Below are 23,443 nucleotides of genomic sequence, written 5' to 3' on the forward strand. Positions count from 1 at the left end.
AATGCTTTTCCCCACGTTTATTTGTCTGAGCTACCGACAGAGTGATTCCTTAGGCTCAGCTGTGTATAATAGTTAAGAGGAAGTTACTATTGAACTTAAGTAATTATTAAACTTATTATTTAAGTCACTCATTATTTATCTTAGTTAAGGTTGGGTTGCACCAACTAACTTTAACTATAACTGTAACTTTAACTACAATGCAAAATGTCAAATCTTTGGTTAAAGTTAAAAATGGGCGCCATCAAGACACCATATTTAACTACAACCATAGAGCTCGACAAGGTTTTAAATGCACGTGGCTAAAAAAGGAACTAACACTGCCATCATACTATGGACGTATTCATCATATAAAAACGCCATTTTTGACAGTTCTCCTTCACTAGCAGCACCTTCGCCCACGTTTAATTTCTCCGGTCAAAGTTAAGGTTAAAATTAAAGCTAAATTTAGCCTTAACTATTACCATAACTTTAACTTTAACCACGCCTATGGTGCAACCTGCTTAAGAAATTATTATTTTATAGTTAACTGTTAGTAATACATTATCCATTTGTGAGTTAAAGACAGTATAGTTAAGCAACAACACTATGCTGGGGATGGTTCATATTTACAAAGAGTTATATTAATACCTGGTTGAGATATCTATCAGCCTCCTCGCCGCCCTCGCCCGTGTTGGACTTGCCGCCGACGCGGTTCATGGCGATCGCGAGAGTCGTGTGCGCCTCCAGAGATATTGAACCGAATGACATCGCACCTGTTGGGCATGAATACCTAATAATGATAATTATACAAAGGTACAAAATTACAATTTTGGTATTTGGGTATCGATGCCAGACTAATACTTATTGTCTAGAAATGACGGAGTTGCGAAAAACGGTCACTGAGCCGAACATTCAAGTATTAAGAGCGTGCTGTACAATTTTGCTGTGTTTTCTAATAAGTATTACGATCCCGGAAGAAGAATGACTTAAATGAAATTCGAGATTTATTTAATCATTGTACATTTATCTGATATTTGCCTAACGAAAAACCCGATTTACTAACTTTGACTCGATAGTTTTATTTTTCGAAATTATGAATCTTTCTGGGATTTTCAACAAATATCTGTTACACTGATTGAGTTACTATCATTAAATAACTTGCACTACTACAATCACACACTTTATTTAATAATGGCTAAAGAAAATATTATTATTGTATTTAATTTTTAAGTAATCATCAAAAACATTTTTGGGACTTACGACCTTTACTTTCGTGCTATAATGCGGGAACCGTTGTTACGCGATATTGTTCACTATTAGCTGTAGCGCAAAGTACAATTCATGCAGGCACGATTCATGGAATCATTGTATCACGATTGGAGGATAGCGGGGTGGGGCGGGGTGTGTAGGCGGGGTTTGATATTTTTTCCAGCCCGGTCTTAATAAGGCGATACAAGATGAGAGTGATAATCTGGTACCTCGATTATGTAGGATTGGGGTACTGATATTGGTGCTGGACAGTTTGCTATTGTTTTGGAAATGACGTGTGAGTTATAATAAACAGGTGATTGCTGAGCTCTATTCACGGAACAGGCCAGGCTATATCGTAAAAGTAAGGGATCGATATGCCACCGTAGTCACAATCATGACGCATTGAATGATTATTATTGATCATCAAGGTGTGTTTTATGTTCCGATTCATTGTTATTTAAAAATGTAATAACTAGCTATATCTATAGTTACAATATTAATGACACATTACACACCGCGCTATAAAAAAGGCAGTTAAACTTTTTGTCTACGCTCGATCAAAATGCATATCAAAGATTCTAAATACACACAACATACCAGTAGCAATAGTCAATTTATGAAATGGATTACAATGTAAAGATACAGCTGAAAGAGGTAACAAATTCCATTGGAATTATAGACAAGACAAATGTTAAGAAAATAAGTGTAAAATATAGAAATAAGAAAAATATTATGAATGTTAATATAGATGATAATATGTTAAGAAATAAGAAAGGAGAAATGTTCCACACAGAACATGTGAAACACAGAAAACTTACAAAAATAATAAAGAAATGAGCAAATTGTAAAATATAGTAGATATTGTAAAAAATGACAAATAAGTAATTGAATGTAATAGTGTATTAAGAGAAAGCAAATGATAAAGTAGAAATAGATTTATAAAGTTAGTAAGAAATTGTTAGTAAATAAAACTAAATAATTTAAAATGTTAAAATGTAATAAAAGCAAATAATTGTCCTTTCTTCCTGAAGGGGGAACAAGAGGTCCCAAAAGAGGGGCCATAAAAAAACCATACCAGTAGCAAATCTCTTGACGATCTCCTGTGCGGGTTCCACCTCACTGAGCGGTATGGGCTCATCCAACTTGACCAACTCGAGTTGACCGCGAAGCGTGCACGCACGGATGGACTCTAGCGCGCTCTCCCTGCGTACAACATGTGTTATAAATTAGGCGGTCAAAGTCATACTTATTCTCTCTCTTCTCTCCTTTATTGCAATATTTAACATTTCATGCCGTATCTCTTACCTATAACAAAATTGATTTTGTATAAGTTATTTTTACAAGTGCTGTAACGAGAAACGCATACAGACATAAACGTAAACGCACGCACGCGTACGTAAGAAGTACGTAATCTTACAAGTTCGTACGCACGCATATACGAACGACGCATGCTCTCACACACTCTATCAGAGAAGTTGATCCCTAAGCAGATGGCGGACCTAATTCAATTTGATGGCTTCAAGTCAAACTCATCCGACCTATCACAGCTAATATTGAATTGACATAAGCCGACCAAATGACATAGGTCCGTCAACTGCCTTTGAAACAATTTCTTCGATGGTACATATTAATTGTACACCCACGCACACATACCTATATCTGTCGTAAGCAGACGTGCTGTTGTTGGCTGCAGCCTCCTGCAGATTGGCGATGGACGCGGGATCGTTGATGTGTTTCTCGCCTCCCGCGCGCCAGTGGTAGTTTCCAGGGTTCCTGAACACAAGTACTTATTGTTAAAAGTTAGGTTAATGTCAGCTTACGATATCTTACATGTCGTTAACATATCATAATTATATTCTATTTATTTACTAAACTTTAGTTACGGTTGCAAATTATGTCTATCCCTGTGCCCACGTTTTTTAATATAATTTTCACATACCGCATTGCGGATATGACTCACCTCAATACCAGCATGTCTGTAGACTCGCCGTATGTTAGTGCGTGTCTATCAAACACTTCTTTAGACAATATTTCGAATGTCACTCCACCTAGAATACAACAAATTGTAATGAATATCTCAGAAGATACAGTAATATTATTTATTATTGTGATTACTAGACCGTAGAATGTTGAGATTTATTTCCTGTGTGCCAAAAGTAGGTTTATCAACTAAGGTTCTCTGTTGTCTACAGCAGTGGCGTAACTATAACATCCGGGGCCCGTGGCGAATTGATGGGGCCAGTAAAAATCGTCACGTTAATAATAAAACAATGTGTAAAAAAATACCTTTTGGGTCGGGGGCCCGTGGCATTTTTCCAGCCCTGCCAGTTCTGCTACAGGCTAATACTTTGTACTTGAATCTCAATAGAACTTACCGATTCTAGACTGCGTTCCTTTGAAGCACTTATCGATAACCTCCTCACTGAGTCCAACAGCTTCAAAGATCTGCGCACTCTTGTACGACTGGAGCATAGATATTCCCATCTTCGCCATGACCTTGGCCAAACCAGTTTCCATGGCCTTCTGGTACGCCTTGTATATGTCTTCATCGGTAAGAGTATTGTCTATGAGATGATCCGCACGCAACGCGAACGCAAGCTCGAACGCCAAGTACGGGCATATTGCGTCCGCACCGTAGCCGAGTAGGACGCACATGTGATGCACCTCCCGAGCATCCGCCGTTTCGACTAATAGACCGACGCGCATACGCTGACGAGTCTCGATCAGGTGATGGTGGACCGCTCCTGTATAACAAATAATGAAAAATCAGCAAGTACATTCGCAAGGTATATAAATGTCTGCATGCAAATAGACTGGTGTTTTAAATAATATAGTTTTAATATTCGGCTGACAGACAAAGACAAAATGTTAGTTCGTTTTGTAATAATTAGAGTTGTAATATTCGATTGACAGACAAAGACAAAATGTCGCACAACAAAGTTTGTTCATTTTGCATTTGTTTTATTTGTTTAGGGATAGTTACCGATATAAAATAGCATTGATCTATCTTACCAATTACAAGAGAATTTTAAGTTGTGTTTATTTTCGCTAAAACTCGGTAATGTCTGAACCGATTTGACTAATTCTAATCTTGAAATATTTGCGGAAGTCCAAGGAAGGTTTATATTAGGAGACAAGTGATATGAAGTTCATCTAGTTGCCGACCGAGCATGGTCCTCAAGCCGGGGGTCACGGGTTTGAATCCCGCCGAACTTAGTGTGAAGCGTTTGTAGATATTTATATTATTTTCTTATTATTTAATAAACATAACCCTCACCGAGAGCCAGCAGCGAGCTGATCGGCACTCTGTCGGGGCCGGAGGCGCGGTCGGACAGCACCAACAGCTGCGCGGTCGCGGCCGCCGCCTCCGCCTCATTGGCGACGCGAGTAAGCGCCGCCTCCAGCCCACACGGACCCTCGGATACCGGGTACGTGCAGTCGATCACTACCGTCTGGATAGAAATGAGATTATGTAACTAAGAATCAAGCATATTCCACAGGGTGAAACCAAACGAGCGTATTTTTGTAAATCATGATTATAATGAAAAATAATTTACGCGAGCGAAATTCTGCGACTCACTACTCACAAAATTACGGTCGTTTGGGAAGCCAAATATGGATGAAGATCCATAAGAATAAAGAAGTAAAAAAAAATAAAGGCACCATTACAATAATGTCTAAAGGCTATTTTCCAATTGCAACTGCAGAGCTTATTATGAGGCATAATGCTCAATGTTGAATGTTTGAACTACATAAATGTGTAATGTGTCGAACTAGCGACCGGTCGTGCTCCGCGTTACACACGCAGCAAAAGTAATAATATTTTTGCGAATCGCGCGGCACATTGCCGCTGCACGTGACCATGGCGCTCGTGGCCAACGAGTTGCTGGCGTTTATCCAGCACGCCATCGACACCAAGGACGAGGTCAGCATCATGCAGATCTGCAAGTCCTCCTTCACCAGTGAGGAGATTTGCAAGGGGAAGCAGCTGCTGTATGAGACGCTCGGCCAGAGCGCGAACATGCCGTCGCGGCGAAGAGATGGAACGGAAAGAAGTGTGCAGGATATCATCTCCCTGCTGAAGCAGACGGATACGGATCCTCATACGGATGAGGTGCCGGCTTTTGTGGCTAAAGAGCTGCACAAGCTGCCACCCGTCACGCTGGACCACGTCGACGTCGTCAGCCTACTGAAGGACATCAGGGTCCTGAAGGAGGAGCTGGCTGGAGTTCGGGGTAGATTGCAGGCATCAGAGTCTACGATTAGTGATTTACGTATTGAATTATCGCAGTTAAAAAGCGGTAATTCGATATGTGGGTCACCTGATGCCGCATTCGTCACCACTCGTCGAGGCGCACAAGCGAGCACGTTTAGCCCGTCAGCATTATCATCGGACGGGTCAACGAACGCCGCTACTGCCGCCCCCGCCCGCGCTCCCCTCCCGGTTGCGCCGACGCCGAGTCCCCAGGTTACTCAGAAAAACTACGCGACTGTTGCTGGTCGCCCCACACCTGCCCCGCGAGCGAAAACAAATGGGGAGAATGTGAGCCGCAAGGCTCTGGAAAGTCGCAAGACTAAGGAGAGCTGCTGCAAGGCTACGAAGAGCCGTAAGGTGGAGTCTTCTCGACCTGGCAAGGACGAGAGCAGGGGGTGCGATGAGGAGGGCTTCACACTGGTGGAGAGAAGGAAGAAGAAGCCCGCCGCCCGCAATCATCGCGGCACCGCGCCCTATGTACTTGAGCTGCGTCTGCGGAGCGAGGTCCCCGGGACGCCCCTGTACATATCCCGCCTGCACTGGTCCATGGAGGTCGAAGACTGCGCTTGAGGGTCGAGCGTCTGCAGTCTCACCACAAAATTAACTTTAGTTCCTTTGTGGTGAGAGTACCGACAAATCTTCTTTCGACCTTTGAGGCGCCGGAGTTCTGGCCGATGGATGTGGTCTACCGGAGGTTCCGGGGGAGACTCCGGAATGAAGCGCGTCACGTAGCCGTCAACACGTGACAAAGTGTAGTTTTTAAGTGTATAATAATAATATGTATGTTAGTCGTTAAGGTATATTATAATATAATATGAATATGTATGTTAGTCTGTAAGGTATTTGTATTATGGGCCTAGATGCCTGAAATAAATGGTAAAATAAAATAAAATAAATAAATAAACGTTTTGCTCAATCAAGCACTCTTAAACTAATTGAACTTCCAATTAAGCATTATCACACGTCGGCATTTTGCGCCACAGTGTCGCATGCTGCTATGCTCATCATTGAAAAACGAGGTAAGTAACGGTATTTAGTTTTATATTCATATGTTACCTTCCACCCTCTGTGCGTGGTGTGTTTGAGCGCCTCGAGGTCCGGTATGGACAGTATGGGCTGCGGCAGGAATATCCGGTGGACGAACTCCGCGGCCGGCTGCAGGATGTTCGCCACTGGACCCACCGGACACAGCAGGGACATTACTATTTTCTCCCTATTATAGAAAAACATGAGGCAAGAGTTCGTAAGTTTTCTTAACCTAAAATTTCTTCAATGTTTTAAGTTAATCTTTTGATATTATTATCCATATAAGCTCTTTCTCCTTTTTCGTCGCCGTAAACGGAAAGAGAAGGCATGACTTTTAACAAACTGTAATCAACACTATCTGAAAAATAAAAGGTCTTATAAAAACCTTTAGAAATGTATTTCAATTATGCATGACCAAAATAAGACTGAGGCCGACATCTTGGAAAGTGTGATGTGTGTGATTCAGGAAATTGTCATTCAGCTACTATTTTGCAAATAAATCCAAATCAGTATTAGCACTGATCTCACTCTCATATCAATGTCATCTAAGTATCCAAAAGACGATTATATTCCAGTGAGATCCTTGTAGTACTGGAAACTATACAGTGTTTGTTTACCTGAAAGGATCGATAGGCGGGTTGGTGACCTGCGCGAACAGCTGTTTGAAGTACTCGTACGGGAGCGGCTGGAAGCGCGACAGGCACGCCAGCGGCGCGTCGTTACCCATGCTGCCTAGAGCTTCCTTCCTGTTAACATATCACAATATATCAATGAATAATAATATAAATAACCAAAAAGACTACAAACATGTTTGCCATAGTTATCCATAATTTGAAAACTTACGGTGTACCCAAATGAGGACACCATATTATCCTGGTTTCTGTACGTAACGATAAGTAGCCGTTTGGGGGTATCAAGGTTTATACAAGTTTACTTTATAAACCTTCAAAAATTCTAAGAAATAAAGTGACAGACAATATTTTATAATACGACAGAAAATAGCAAATTGCTGATGTATTCTACGGTATTGTAATCCATTATAATTACTGGTTATTTTTTACACTGCTTTCAGTACTCACTTGTTCTGTATCATAGGCAGCAGCAGCATGTTGATGGACTCTATGGTGTACCCAAACAGGGACAGGCGCTTGTCGGACAGTCCGCTGATGGTGTGGACGTGGCCGTTCTTGAGCGCGCCGCTCTCCAGACACACGGACTTGTGAATTTCCTCCATTGTGATCTGGAAATGGAAAAAAATAAGGAATAATGTTAATTCATTATCTCATAAATTTAAAATATACTTGGGGTGTGTATCGGGATAAAGGATCTCTATAGGCTTTCTACAACTTACCATCTATGTATAAAAAAGTTAGTAATGCAGCATGAAAAACAAATTATTTGTATCAGAATTTAATATTCTACTGGTTTTTCTAAAATATATCGAAATACCATTTTAAAATTATTATTAAATAATAGAGTACGTAATATAATCCTACACGTGTAAACAAGTTTGTTAGATCGCACAATTATTGCTAATTTACAAAAAGATCCAAACCACTATGCTACTTCGTATCTCTATTGTTATGACTTATGAATTGAAATTTCACTCTCATCGCGTCTAAGAAAGAAGTTTAACTTCATTTAAAAACGTCATTTCGTTATTTATAACATAGTCGTCATATTATCTCAACTTCAGTCTGTAAATACCTGTTCCTTCAGCCACTGAGAGTGCGGGCGGCTCTGAGCGATCTTCAGCTTCAGTTCGACGTCCTGGATGATTTTTTTCTCCTCGGTGTCGACCAGCAACATACGACCGGGCTTCAGACGACTCTGGAAATTAATATTTTAATTCAATACTTTCCATTTTTTTTAATCATATTTACATTGATAAAACGCTAAAATAACTTAAAATATGACTTACTTATCATGGTGCACCGAAATAAAAATATGACGGACCTATCGGACAGAGAGCGGTCACGCGTTCAAGCGTTCTGCGTTCGCATTCTACGTTCGAGCCGTCAGTCACACAGGAGCAACTCTGACGCGGTCAGAACGCCTCCTGTGTGAGTGCATGCATATGGCATCAGAGGAAATGTCCTTGACCTAATAAAATCTTATCTGCATGACCGTACTCAATACACAATAATTACTAGAACGTGCCCAAAAACTAAAAAAGAATTTGTATATGTCTCTTCAATGAGAAAAATTATGTTCGGTGTTCCGCAAGGTAGTGTTCTCGGTCCCCTACTCTTTTTGCTCTACATAAATGACCTACCTCTCCAAATTCCATTCCCATCCATATTATTTGCAGATGATAGCACACTAATTATAGAATGTTTAAAAAAAGCAACCTATGCAAAAGACATTAATGACACACTACAAAAAATAATAAATTGGCTCCTTTCTAACAACTTAAAAATTAACATTAAGAAAACTAAAATAATGCATTTTTATCAAAGAATTATACCTAATGACATTCAAATAACTTATAACGACGAATCCATTGACAAAACTAATGTTGCTAAATTTTTGGGTATATTGATAGATAGCCAGTTAACATGGAAAGCCCAAGCCGAATCCATATGCCAAAGAATTAGCTCATCTGCCTATGCCCTATTTATATTATCTAAGATGGGGGATACAAAACCTCACTGCTAAAAAAGAGCATTCTTTGCATGGCACCAACTGTGTATAATAAAATCCCCAGCAGCATAAAAGATAAACCACTTAAATTATTTAAAAATAATCTAGTAAAACTGTTGACTGAAAAATGTTATTACTCCATTCAAGAATTCTTAAACGATTCCTTTTGACTGTTTATTGACCTTATTATGAATATTGAATAGGTACTGCTTGTTTCTTTAATAACATATGTGTGAGTGTGTGACTGTATATTGTTATAATTATATAAAATTAGAACCATTTAAATTACTTTTCTACAATGTAAATTATTATTTAATTATTTTTTTTGACACTGACAGATAACATTATTTTATTGTGACATCAGACTATAATGTGACTAAATTGTATGATTATCTTTTAAGTTACTGACGCATTGGTTTATCAAATAGGTTTATAATTAACATTGATTAAGCTGCAGTAAATATGAACTCCTAATTAAATTAATGTTGTGACTTATGACTTCATGGCCTTTCATAATAAGCATATGAATAATTAGTTATATTGCGTAATATTGGTTTCTTTAATATAATGTATAATAAATAATAATATTATAACTACTTACATATATAACTTCACACACCATGTAAAATCATGGTAGAATGTAAGAACTAAATATACTACTACCCTACCACCTACATATACATTGTAAAACTACATTCTAATAAAGAATTAATTTTCTAATAAAGAATTAATAAATTAAAATAAAAAAAGAGAAAACTCGTGAATAAAGAATTTGAATTTGAGTATAACGTAATACAACACAAATAACGCAAAACGACCGCTTGGACGCTTGACCGCTCTCTGTCTGATAGGTCCCTAAACGTTTGAAATGGGGAGCAGATAGCGGACCTACGTCTTTCGGTCTAGTTCTGCCAATTCAATGATAGTTTTCATTAAATTGACTATTAATTAATTTACTTAATGTAAGTTGTGATCAGTAGGCTGCTTTTGGCATAACGCGACCAAACTACGATGGTCCGCTATCTTTTTTTTTTATTAAATAAGGGGGCAAACGAGCAAACGGGTCACCTGATGGAAAGCAACTTCCGTCGCCCATGGACACTCGCAGCATCAGAAGAGCTGCAAGCGCGTTGCCGGCCTTTTAAGAGGGAATAGGGTAATAGGGGAGGGTAGGGAAGGGAAGGGAATAGACTCACTCACTCGGCGAAACACAGCGTAAGCGCTGTTTCAGGCCGGTTTTCTGTGAGAATGTGGTATTTCTCCGGTCGAGCCGGCCCATCCGTGCCGAAGCATGGCTCTCCCACGTATAAAATTATATCCACGTATCTGCCTATGAATTAACCTCTCTGATATACATACCTTATGGATAACCTTCTCTGGGTCAACATCGTACACGCCGACCTCTGACGCCATGACGAGTATGTTCTCGCTCGTCACGTAGAAGCGAGACGGTCGTAGGCCGTTCCGGTCCAATACCGCACCTGTACACGAATAGGCAATGTACATATTTCTTAACAAAATATGTACTATTAATAAAAATATAATACATTATAATGTATTGTTTAAGAGCTGCTGTTTTTGATAAGTCACATAAAAGGCTCAGCTCAGCAGACCAAACCACGTAGGTCTGTCAACTGCCTAGGAATCAATTTCCTCGATGGTACATTTTATTTATTTAATGCCTAACCTTTAAAGTTTATTACCTAAGGGCCTGTTTCACAACTTTCTGATAAAGTGCCTAATAGGCTATTCACAACTATTTTGACAGATTCTCCATACTTGATCTGTCAAGTTAATTGATGGATAGCCTTATCAGGAAGTGGTGAAACAGGTAACTTTGTATGTAAGCATTAAATAACTTTGAGTGCCTCTATAAACATTTTTATTTACGACCGGCTGAAAATCTGGCTTAAAATTGTGCTCAAAGAGAGTACTTTGTATCTGCAGATGTTAAAACAGTATTTAACAGAAAAAGACGCCCATAAGTATACAAGGTGTAACAAAACTAAGTGATAATACTTTAGGGTGTGTATGGGTCCCTGTATATTTGTGATTTGTATGAGAAAGCGCCTCCGCGTCATTAATTTTTCCAAAGGTGAAAAAATATATTCTGTCAGTGCTGCCATTTTCACATCGAACTCTATATAGGGTCTAGGGATCACATGCACACCCTAAAGTAGTATCACTTAGTTTGGTTACACTCTGTATAATATAAAGCTGCAGTTACGTCTTGTCAAAATATAGATTCTTTTTTTTAAAGTACATAAGCATTTTTTTAGTCGTACCACAGAATACAATATATTAGTACAAGGTCGTACACACATAATGGCACTGGCTTGCGGCGAGTGCTGTTAATAAAACATAACCGCATAAGTATCAACAAACCTATGTATCGTCCGTCCGTAAACGATATCAACGCCGGGCCATCCCAGGGTTCCATAGCGCAGCTCGCCCACTGGTAATAGTCCCTCTTCTCCTTAGTCATCGTGGGGTCGTTATGCCAGGCTTCAGGCACCATGGTCATGACCGCCTCAGGCAGGGTGCGGCTCCCGCAGTGCAGGAGGAACTCCAATACGCAGTCAGCGGAACCCGAGTCCGAGAGGTTCGGCTCGACCACTGGGTAGAGTTTCTTGAGATCTGTAAAACAAATGACGCCATCAATAAGAAACATTAATAGTTTTTTTAGCTTTTAAAAAGTACTAACAGTCTATAATTTGATCATCGTTAAGTCTTTTAGGGGCCAAAGAGAGGTATGTTCATGGCATTACCAATTCTTCAAAATGTATGAATGTTGATACAAAATTGTTATTAAAATTCATAATATACACTTATATTTTATTTATTAAAGTTAATATTAATGAGTTACCACAATGATTTGAACTAGAGATCGCCCAATGGTCGAAATTCGACCTTACTTGCAACGACATTAGGACTGCTACCTATATTTTGTAAAAAATATTGACTTCATCATAGTTTTTTTCAATTCTTGTCTCTGGGACTCAGCTGATCTCAGACTGGCCGTTTAAGCATTGTCTAATAGTATCTAAAATTATATAAAAAAAACAATAATCCATTTTCAATTTGTCAACTTGTTGTCAACAGACTTCAACCATAAATAAAAGAATATATGTAATAGGCATGATGACTACTTTTTTTTCTTATCGATAATTGAAAGACACTTGAAAAATAGAAACATCGTTGAAAGAATGACTCTGATAGCTTAAAAATTCACCAAGATATGACAATTCAAATATCTCATGAAAAAGACCTGCCCGAAACTCTCCATACAAAGTGCTACGAAAGTATAACATCAGTCTTTCGTAGTTTGTACGCATCGGGAGACAACTTTGTTCGACAGGTATATTAAATATTGCGTTTATGAAAGTGGTTTCATAACAAAAGTTGCTTTTAATTGCATAAGTTATCGAATTGTATACGAATATTAAGAAATTTAATTGAGAAAAAATTCGACTTGAATATCCAACTTTGAAGGCGCATAAGAAAAAAAATACAAATGCTATCAAGCTGAAATTTTGGGAACACTTATTTTTTACAGTGATTTCTTTATTTTATTTACATAATTCGCTAATCTTTGACCTTGTCATCATTCCTATTCGTATGTATAGGCTTGTCACTCAAAAATCTGTCATTTTTCCTAGTAGTAGTGTCGTAGTGTGTGTAACGTTTTATTTGTTAAAAATATATATGATAAAAGCATAATTTTAAAATAATATTAACTCGATGCACTCCTTCACCATATAAACTATAACTGTGCGAAATTTCATGCACCGTTTCCCCATTTTTCGTAAAAAGGATTACAAAGTTTTTCTCTCACGTATTAATATTGAACTAGAGATCGCTCAATGGCCGAAATTCGACCTTAGTTTCAACGACATTAGGGCTACTACCTTTATTGTGTTAAAACAATATTGACTTTATCATATTTTTTTCAACTCTTGTCTCTGGGACTCAGCTGATCTCAGACTGGCCGTGTAAGCATTGTCTAATAGTATCTAAGATTCAATAAAAAAAAACTATAATCCATTTTCAATTTGTCACCTTTTTGTCAACAGATTTCAACCATAAATAAAAGAGTATAATTCGTATGTATAGGCTTGTCACTCAAAATTCTGTCATTTTTCCTAGTGTGTGTGTTGTAGTGTGTGTAATGTTTTATTTGTTAAAAAAAATATGATAAAAGCATAATTTCAAAATAATATTAGCTCGATGCACTCCTTCACCATATAATCTATAACTGTGCAAAATTTCATTCACCTACGTTTCCCCATTTTTCGTCAAAAGGGATACAAAGTTTTTGGCTCACGTATTAATATAAAGATAACAATAAGGGCTGTTGAAATTGTATTTTGTTGAAATTCTATTTGCCACCGTGCCGCGATGTAGCCGTTAGGTCTATCATGTCAAATAGGCATATTATTATCGTGACACATGACGGCTATATCGTGATATATGACGGCAGTTTGACACGATAGACCTGACTGACGGCTACATCGCGGCACCTGGTGGCAAATAGAATTTCAACAAGCCTCATTGATTGAAAACAAATAATTTAATCCTCAATAACTGACCATCTCCGAACAGGTCGCTCTTCATGACGCCCTCCCTGGCCTTCATGAGGTTGACGTTGCCGCGCAGCGTGTTGATCTCGCCGTTGTGTGCCAGAACTCTACGAAAAAAAGTCAATTTTTATGAGTAAACAATTGTTTACATAAAAATGACAACCAGATTAGTCAATACGTCGCGACAACTTTTACGTAGTCCTTGTGTGACCTCGACCGGCTCGCAGACGGCCAGACGTTACATAATAACACGTAAGTAGTTCACTGTACCTTGTTAGTTGTTGTTAATTTATTATTTAGTACTTGAACTACTTTTCATGTATTTTTACAACCAATTCGTTTATATAAATTTTAAAGTCATCATCATAGAAATTAGTATAATATTATTTTATATTAATGTTTATGTTTGCACACCGACGCGACGCTGCGTCGTGCGACGGAGCAGGCTGTTTTTAGCATTTTAGTAATTTAAAACGTAAAAAAACTTAGCTATAGTGTCTCCTTTGACGATAGATGGCGCTGTTCTCAGAAAAGTGTTGTTGTGACTCTTGTGAGGTGTGAACAGTTTGTGTGGAAATTTCAACTGAACACTTAGCTTGGCCACTTTAAAAAGGGTTTCTACCTACCTAAAGTGACAGATCTACAAGGGATTTCTTTTATCTGTAGAATCTGTCAGTAATTCTTTCGCATGTCTATTATCAGGAGCGGCGGGCGTAAGAAGTGCTGGTGACGCTGAGCGACCGCCAAGGGCGCCGGATAAAAAGGGGCGCTGAAGGCAAAAAAAGAGCGCCAATTTTTTCAGCAATCCTGGGTGCCGAAGGATTCTCGCCCAGGGCGCTGATAGTGCTAAAACCGGCACTGTCTACTATATTGCTGCTAGTTACCTGAGCGGGTGGGCGCGCTCCCAGCTGGGAAAGGTGTTGGTGGAGAAGCGGGTGTGGACCAGCGCCAGGTACGTCGTAAACGCCGGGTTGCTCAGGTCCTTGAAGTACTCCTGAAACGGACATGACGGGGTAATGGCTGGTAAGAATTTAGGCCCAATTTCTCCAACGTCTGTTAGTGTAACCAGCTCGTTAAAGTGTCATGTCTTCTCTTTCGTTCATATGAAAAACGAAATAGGTAACGCGAAATTGGAGCATTTACTTTAATAGTCGTTGGTAAAATAGGGCCTGAGATTGTTCTGTCACGGAACTTTTAACTCCCCATGCAAAGAAAAAATGAAGGCAAGTTTTCTCGCAAAATAAATGGCGTTGGTGAAATACTATAAAGTCAGTTTTCCCTTTTTGAATGCAGACGTTTGTTGTACTGAAAAAAAAAACCAAGTTGCCATTACTGGCAATTTTGACGACAAGGTTCGAATTTAAAAATGTATGGAATTTAAACACAAATCACCGCCAAATGAAACGTCACTTGCGACGCCTTTTGTCATTGACTTTTTAAGTCTGTGAAACCAGATATGATGCATAACTAAACCCCCATATATTTCTCGCATATGTACCCACAACTAGCGTCACATTCCTGCATCGCGCTATCGAAGTTTTCTAAGTGCATCGGTATATATGTATAATATATACGATAGAATTCAATCATGTGGGCTTCGGCCTGACCGAGCATACCACTTCGCTCGGTCAACAGATCATCTTTTGCGGCCTCCACACATATTCCCACAGATTTTAAAGAATGCGAAATGGACTTACCCATAGCTGATTCGAAGTCAACAGCCCCTTGTATACAACAGTCTTCAACGACAAGCTGCAGATATAGAACCGCGTGCCCGGCACCACCAACTCGTGCGACGCGCGCTTACGCAGCACGAAGATCTGCAAGAAAACGCGAGAATACACTGTACACCTCCGTCGGACGACCGACTAACTCATTGCAGACTCGATTATCCGGACTCACTTGGTTTATAAAAAAGTTTCCTCAATCTAACTGTAGGTCTAAAATGGCGACTTTGAGTAAAACTGTAAAAATTTTGACATGTACCCCTGACCCTTTAACAAAATTCGAAATAAAACGTTTTATAACACTCACAGTAGCCATTTTAGAATTACTGTTATTTTAATTTAGCACGACACATAAAACTGGGCAGAGTAAATACAGTAAAACTACATGATTATACTGTGTTAAATTGTGCTATTCTTTTAATAATATGTTTGAAGTCCAGATAACAATTTATTTATTATACAATCGTTCGGATAATCGAGCCTCTACCGTATAGCTGTACATTTTACGTTGGCAACGCAGGGCGTAGATCCACCGGGTGCGCGCGCGCATCGATCTGAAAAAAGTGCCGCAAGAGTGCTTTTGCTCGCTTCACGCGGAGTTTGAACTCACAATCACGCATTGCGATTTCATACTCTCATTTACAATCTAGATTATTCTACGACATTCTAGAAGTTTCTAGAAGGTTCTATCGGTTACCTGGCGGGCTAGTTCCTCCTCATCGCTTATGTCTCCGGTGACAAACACTTGACGCATGTACGGCTCAGAGTTGCGGGCCACCTGACCTGAAAATTAACATAGTTTTATAATGCGAAAATACTTTTAACCATAGAGATCACAAGATCCTTGACTGTTCTTAGATATATATCTTAAACTTAAACCTACTTAAAAACTATTCTTATTCATTCGATAGGATACATTATACAAATGTCATAAATGCTATGCATAATTTATGATATGAACAACGCGCACAAATGGTTTGAACTTTAATTATGCCAATTCATTAATTGCATTTATGACAAACAAGTCGCATGTTTTACTTTTTAAGTTACCTATTTAATACACCTACTTCTAAAGCACATGAAATACAAATGATTAAAGTAATCATTATGAACTGACAATATTATTATTCTAGCTCATTCAATCAAGCATTTATAAATTATTATTATAATTTATTAAATACATAATCATAAATTGAATAAGCTAATATAATATTAAAACATACTAGAGATAAACTCACTATACAATTTAAATTTATTCAACTCTTATTTGTTTACATACAAAACTAGTATATAAATGCTAATCAGCTTTGCATACAAACACAGCCAAGTTCAATTTAAAACAACGGTCATGTAAAATATAGCCAAGTCGAGCATAACAAGTTTATCTCTCAGAGATATATGCTATGCTAAACAAACCATATGGTCAAGCATCGCTAGACCGGCGTGTCCGACGAGATACAGAGATTCAAAAACCAGGACAGATCACCTGTAATGATACCGCAAACATTCGCAACATAATCGAAATGAGGGAAAATGATTGCCAATGTGATATGACACAAGAAATTCGAAAAAAAACCATACATTTATCTGCGATTTAAATACAGCAGACCCCAGTTTATTTAGGAGACGTCAATTAACCGATTATTAATTGTGTATGACTAAAAAAATGAAGAAATACAATATTATAATAGAATTAAACTAATAATAATATAAGCTATAAATTATTATTAGTTAGTTTAGCTTATATTATCCTGTGTTAGCACTTAGCTGATAAGGTTTGTGGCAACAATTTGTGGCGAACAACAAGTCTGCTGTATTTAAATAGCAAATGGAATACAACAACAAGAAATTTCAATGAAGTGTAACTTGGCAACGCCTCTACCGTGCGTCCATAACCCAAAATAGTGTACCTAACAAATTTTGATACTTTACCGATGGTGGAGTTATTAGTTGGCACAGTTCTCCAGCAGATGACGCGCAGGTTGATGCTCTCGGCCAGCTCCTGGAACTTCTTCTCGATGTCCTGATGATGGAGCTTGTCCAGGAAGAATATGCCGGTGGCATATTGACCGAACGGCGGTAGGTCGATTTGGTGAGAATCTCTACAACAAATTATAAAGAAAATCATTATAATTTATAAGCAATATAGAAAAGTAAATGTAGCACTTAGATTTCAAGTTAATAGTCAGGGATCCCTAGAATATATTTTTTTGAGTACTATAAAGCAAATTTTTTATGAGTAGCTTCATTTCTATAAGACGGACAACAATTTCATCTGTGAAAATTCTCGAAAGTGGTAGCTAACAGTCTACTAGACTAGTTAGAAAGGATTTCATACTTTGATTTGATGATCCGAAAATTTGATGACTGATTTTTGTATGTTGATAGGTTAATAGTAGCGATGAGTGGAGCACCATGGGGTTTTAGTGGGTAGACTACAATCTAAAGTAGTCCCACATACCCCGGCTGATATCCCCAATTTGCCGGGGATGCGTAAAGCATTTCCCCATGTTAAAAAAAAAAGATTAATAGTTTAAATATAATTTAAGAGGTTTGTCCTACAAATAGAACAATCCATATTTTCGGACCATTAAAATCAAATCAAAGTATGAAATCCTTTCTGTCTCTGTTAGCTACCACTTTCGAGATTTTTCGCAGATAAAATTGTTCGTCTCATAAAAATGAAGCTACTCACAAAAAATTTGCTTGATAGCAATAAAAAAATGTTCTAGGGATCCCTGACTATAAGGATTAAAAATTTAAGATTAAGCTAACAAAATGGCTTACAAAATGGCTGTAATCAGTAATGAGATCACAACGTTTAAAATTAAGATGTTATTTCTCGAAATTAAGACATTCCTACTTAAATAGCAATATTGCATTTTATTATTTTTGTGGTTTAAGAAGACATAATAAGAACATAGTACCCAACAACGGATTCTGAGATAAAAATAAACTATAAAACAACTTACATAACCAGTAACCACAAAAATATTTACTCGTGGATTCTTTTTCATTTTATACGTCATATTGTAAAATAATTATTAACGAATACTTACTACTATTTTCATCCATACTAATATTATAATTAATGTGAAAGTCTGTCTGTGTCTGTCTGTCTCTCTGTTACCTCTTCACGCCTAAACCGCTGAACCGATTTTGCTAAAATTTGGTATGCTAGCGCTAGGTATGGAGATATTTTGAGTCTCGGGAAAGCAACATAGGATACTTTTTACCCCGAAAAAATGTACGGTTCCCGCGCGATAAACGACTTTGGCGCAACGGAGTTGCGGGCGTCATCTAGTGAATAGATAAAATGAAATATATGGGTTCCGTTTGTTGCCATTTGGCTACGGAACACTAAAAACAGACTAACTAGATTTATATTTTATATATATTATTATCTATTATGTAGTGTAGGAAGTTAGAAACTACAATCTCTAGTGATATTATTAAGAAAGGTCACCTATTATCTGTACAACTAATATTATATTATCGTTTCTCGTCTCTAAATAAACGACATCTCATTTTTTACTACTATAAATTAAACTGCAATTATTAGTGTGTAGCTATTTAATGTAGTAAAATATTGCACGTTACATGAAAAGATGTCGCAATAAAAAACATCAAACAGCATTAAAATAAAACAATAGCTGAATTTAAACGACAGCCTTCACAAAGAAACAAAAATAATTTGATGGGTGTGAAAAATTAAAAACTCTTTCAGACGACATCTCTAAGCTATTTGTATGGCCTCAAGATTTAAGAAAACTAGCAAAGCAAAAGGTTTTAGGGCGTAGCAGGAGGACTTATTTTTCATTGCATAACAGTACCAACAAAACTTAAAGACGGGTACACACGTGAAGGTCAAAAGAGTGAAAGTGCGCGCGCATCTGTGACGTCACGGCTAAAACCCAATATCGGTATTGACCCACACACGACACAAAATGTGCAGACGGCGCATCAATCTTCTGCGAAGACAAGTCACAAGTGTCAACTATCAAGACCGCTTAGTTACACTTCAACTTATGAAAGAATATCACTATTAAAATATTTTCAGTGTATTACGTTAAAATGCTGTACGGAATTTTATTTCAATAAGATTTTCAAAAACAGATTCTATGTTTTAACATAATATCTTCTCTCTTCACTTTAAATAGTGAACTTATTACCCAAGCAAAGGCAGAAATGTGGCAAAAGATATTTCTGTGAAATTATATTCTCATTCAAATATAGTTTTCCTACTTAATAAAATTTATTTTACTCTGTAATTGGATTTTTCTGCAGATAAGAATCACTCTAGAATCTAGAGAGACTCAGTTTTATTCGGAAGTTTCTAGAACGTCCTGGGTAATAGAACGGACTGTGAATTGTAATGGTCTGATGGTAAGTATATGGTAGCTATTGTTCTTATATCAAACTTTTCCACCCCATGTGTACACTATCAACCTGACAGTGTGTCTGATGGAAAATAACATGACGTCACACGTGTATCAGTGTTTTCGTTGAGAACAATAAATTAATTAAATTGTGCAACGAGCAGCTGATCAAAGATGACGTCAGCACCATCAATTGATTGGACTAATTGGAGCTCGAAATAGGTGCACCCACCCGTGATATGTCAGAGAAATAGATTTATAGGCAGATGGCGGACCTATAGTGCGTCAAGAAAGTGAAGAAATTAAAAAGTGGCAACATTGTAGTGTTATCCCTTTCAAATCAATCTAAGGAACTTAAAGGGATGACACTACGATGTTGCCACTTTTTAATATCTTCACTTTCTTACGGCCGTTCCCAATATTTCATCTATCTCTGGTTTTGCCCATCTAGAGATAGGAATCGCTTAGATTAGACATTAGAGACATAATATATTTTATGTCAATTGTGAGCTATTCCTATCTCTAGTAGGGCAAAACCAGAGATAGATCAAATATTGGGAACGGCCGTTAATGCACTATACGTAGTCACATCGTTGGATTATGACAAACGTCAACATGTTAATGTTAGCCAAAATGTTTCCCTATAAAAACAATTTCATGTATAAATAATGCCGAGATCACTGGCTGGCAGTCTGGCACTGTCAAAAATTTATCAGATCATCATATTATGCGGTATGCCTTATTATCATAATATGAATATCCGATAACTTTTTAACCCCCGACAAAAAAGAGGGGTGTTATAAGTTTGACGTGTCTGTCTGTCTGTCTGTCTGTTTGTCTGTGTGTGTATCTGTCCGTGGCATCGTAGCGTTCAAACGGATGGACCGATTTTGATCTAGTTTATTTTGTTTGAAAGCTGACATGATCAAGAGTGTTCTTAGCTATAATTCATCATCATCAGCCTGCTCAGTGCTGGACAATCAGGGTTTATCTGGTTCATGAAAGGCCGTTAGCAACTTGTAGTCGTTTGATGGGTTTTATATTTCATTCCAGTTCGTGACATTTGTGAATATACAATATACGTATACACATAATAATAAAAAGTTGACCTGGTGTTGCAGCATCACCTGGTAATCAATAGGATATCCAACTCCTCGCCAACTTAGAGCAGAGGTTTCGTGTTTGGGCTCATTTTGGTTGCGACAACCAGTAAGAAGTAGATAAACACTAAATATTTACATGCTGCTACTGCAGCATCACCTGGATTATATAGGAACCGAGCTTCGTATGAACCCAAAGTGGAGGTTTCATGTTTGGGCTCATATTAACGGCCTCATCGAAAAGGACATTGATAAATGGTAATCATGAGAATATGATTCTGTTGATAGGAATTAATATTCTGCACTATAACCAACACAAGTTTAAAAAGTATGAAATTAAATTAAATTAAGAAATTTAAAAAAAACTCCGCCAAACAACTTTAAAAAGTAATGAAATAATATTTACTGCCTTCAAGTTCAAATAATTCCTAACTTGTGTAAAGTAATATTTTAGTCCATAATATTGTTGTCAAGGTGTGTCATCACTCATCATACACAATAATATATAATATATAATATGGGCTCTACATAAATACTTTGGTATTGGACATTTTTACGAATTCAGAAAATCACAAAAGTCCCAAGATCACGGTGGCAATAAGCTGACGACTAATTTAAGTCATCAAAGTGCGATTATACAGTGATTGCATAACGATTTATGCTGAGTAGACACTTAAGTCGCCTAACTACCTAAAACAGCTGACTAAATAGATTTTTCGCTTTTTTAAATAATTTATAATACTTACATAATTTTGGGGTTGGATTTTACTTTAAAACTACATTCAAGTAGAATTCAACGCCTTCCTGAATAAAAAAAAAACAATACGCGATGGGCTTCTAAATCCAGTCTTTCTCCATAGATTTATCCAATGTATCAGATGCAATTTTTGAGCAATTCAGCCTTAGCATTGACGGTAGGTTCGTCCATCCTTTTTTAGGGTTGCAAATGCCAAAAACTTCATCTTTTAGATTTGTCATGTCATGTCTATTTACATTGACTTTTATATGTGGACGCGGCATAATGGTCTCTACAAAATCAAAATACCGTGGCCGGTCCGCCATTTTATATTCCGGTTCTCCGAGGTACATAAATTACTGTCAATGTGTCGTATTATAGGGATGTCGAAATTGAAAGAAAATATCGATATATCGATACATCGATATTTGAAAAAATATCAATATCGGTCTCGATATATCGCGAAAAAAAAATCGATATATCGGTCAATTTTTCGACCAATTTGCTTTTTTTAAAATTAATTTATAGTCCGTCAAAAAAGTGAAGAAATTTTAAAAAGTTTGTCCTTGGATCGGTACGTTTATATTTTTACTAAATTTTTTGTTATTTTACCGATGACTTGACTTCGTATGTGCTAATTTAGTTAATAATTAGACAATAAATAAGATTTGTGATAGAATAGAATATAACATGGCTTGATTTTCGATATTTAATCAACATAGAAATTAGTAGATTTGACGTTTAGTGATGTACTTTTTTATCGAATTTAAAAAATATAAGGTGAAGAATGCAAACACATATGCAAAAATAAATGAATTTGAATTTGAATCTGATCATTTATTTAAAAGATTTTAACCTTAATAACTCACTTATAACATCTTACTTATCGATATGAGATATCCTCGACAAATATCAACCGAGTGTCCCATCACTATAGGCCGCCATGTTTAGTTCTTGGCAATATGGCGCCGGCCACACTTTTTTGTAGTTATGTCGCTTCCATCTGTTTCCTTATTCATTGTCTATTTACCACTTTTGACCTTTCAACTGTCATCATCGAGAAAGGCATAAGGAAACAGGTATCATCAGACCACCTCAATATAATGAAACGCAATCAGCAATGCACCGTTAAGACAAAAACATCCCGGCTCAGGAAGTCCACAACTGGCCGTTCTCAGAACTGTTTATTGATTAGCGATACCGCGAACCGACCTACATTCTGTCGATAGCCCATTATTATTATTTAATAGCATCCCCGCCGTTTAGGAGCCAATTTTCCGATACTTCTACTATAAAACACGCAAGCTCATTACTGTTCCCTTCTACAGTAGTTCTAGAATTAAACGATTTAATTGTAGAATGCTCTTGTCTTCAGCAATATTTCTTATACATACAATAAGTATATCCGATCATAACTCAAGATTCACGGATAACGGGGAAAGTAACTGAAGCAATTTAGTGCGGAAGCTATCTAAGAAATAGTTCGTCTGCTCCGGACCAGATAGTACTGCGAAAACGCTCATATTATGTAACCTCGTAATAATTTCACTTGAAACTGTATTGTAATACTAGTGGTCCGCCCCGGCTTCGACCGTGGTACATACATAGTGGCACTCAGGGACATCTTAGCTATACATTGATGAAATAATTTTTTAAATCGGTCCAGTAGTTCCTGAGATTATCACGTTCAAACAAACAAACAAACTCTTTAGTGTATAGATTATTTACAGGACCTACTGATCTGCGCAGGTGGTTCAGTAATGGCAG

General features: G+C 37.5%; 1 protein-coding gene across 2 annotated transcripts in view; it reads right to left on the reverse strand.

Moving 5' to 3' along the window:
* LOC121731315 (glutamate synthase [NADH], amyloplastic) overlaps positions 1-23,443 on the reverse strand; it is a 65,752-nt gene that overhangs the window by 25,332 nt on the left and 16,977 nt on the right. Inside the window, exons 4-21 of one of the 2 annotated variants that reach the window (XM_042120702.1) lie at positions 17,394-17,563; positions 16,159-16,244; positions 15,432-15,554; positions 14,619-14,728; positions 13,744-13,841; positions 11,540-11,791; positions 10,514-10,635; positions 8,219-8,341; positions 7,863-7,865; positions 7,591-7,751; positions 7,129-7,257; positions 6,542-6,698; positions 4,508-4,682; positions 3,606-3,974; positions 3,191-3,278; positions 2,884-3,003; positions 2,306-2,433; positions 628-752 (exon numbers count right to left, since the gene is read on the reverse strand). In XM_042120702.1, coding sequence (XP_041976636.1) covers positions 628-752; positions 2,306-2,433; positions 2,884-3,003; positions 3,191-3,278; positions 3,606-3,974; positions 4,508-4,682; positions 6,542-6,698; positions 7,129-7,257; positions 7,591-7,751; positions 7,863-7,865; positions 8,219-8,341; positions 10,514-10,635; positions 11,540-11,791; positions 13,744-13,841; positions 14,619-14,728; positions 15,432-15,554; positions 16,159-16,244; positions 17,394-17,563 — 2,539 coding nt within the window. The remainder of the gene's footprint in view (positions 1-627; positions 753-2,305; positions 2,434-2,883; positions 3,004-3,190; positions 3,279-3,605; positions 3,975-4,507; positions 4,683-6,541; positions 6,699-7,128; positions 7,258-7,590; positions 7,752-7,862; positions 7,866-8,218; positions 8,342-10,513; positions 10,636-11,539; positions 11,792-13,743; positions 13,842-14,618; positions 14,729-15,431; positions 15,555-16,158; positions 16,245-17,393; positions 17,564-23,443) is intronic. The other variant, XM_042120703.1, reaches the window with a different exon arrangement.

Source organism: Aricia agestis, chromosome 10, assembly GCF_905147365.1.
Source record: "Aricia agestis chromosome 10, ilAriAges1.1, whole genome shotgun sequence".
NCBI lineage: Eukaryota > Metazoa > Arthropoda > Insecta > Lepidoptera > Lycaenidae > Aricia > Aricia agestis.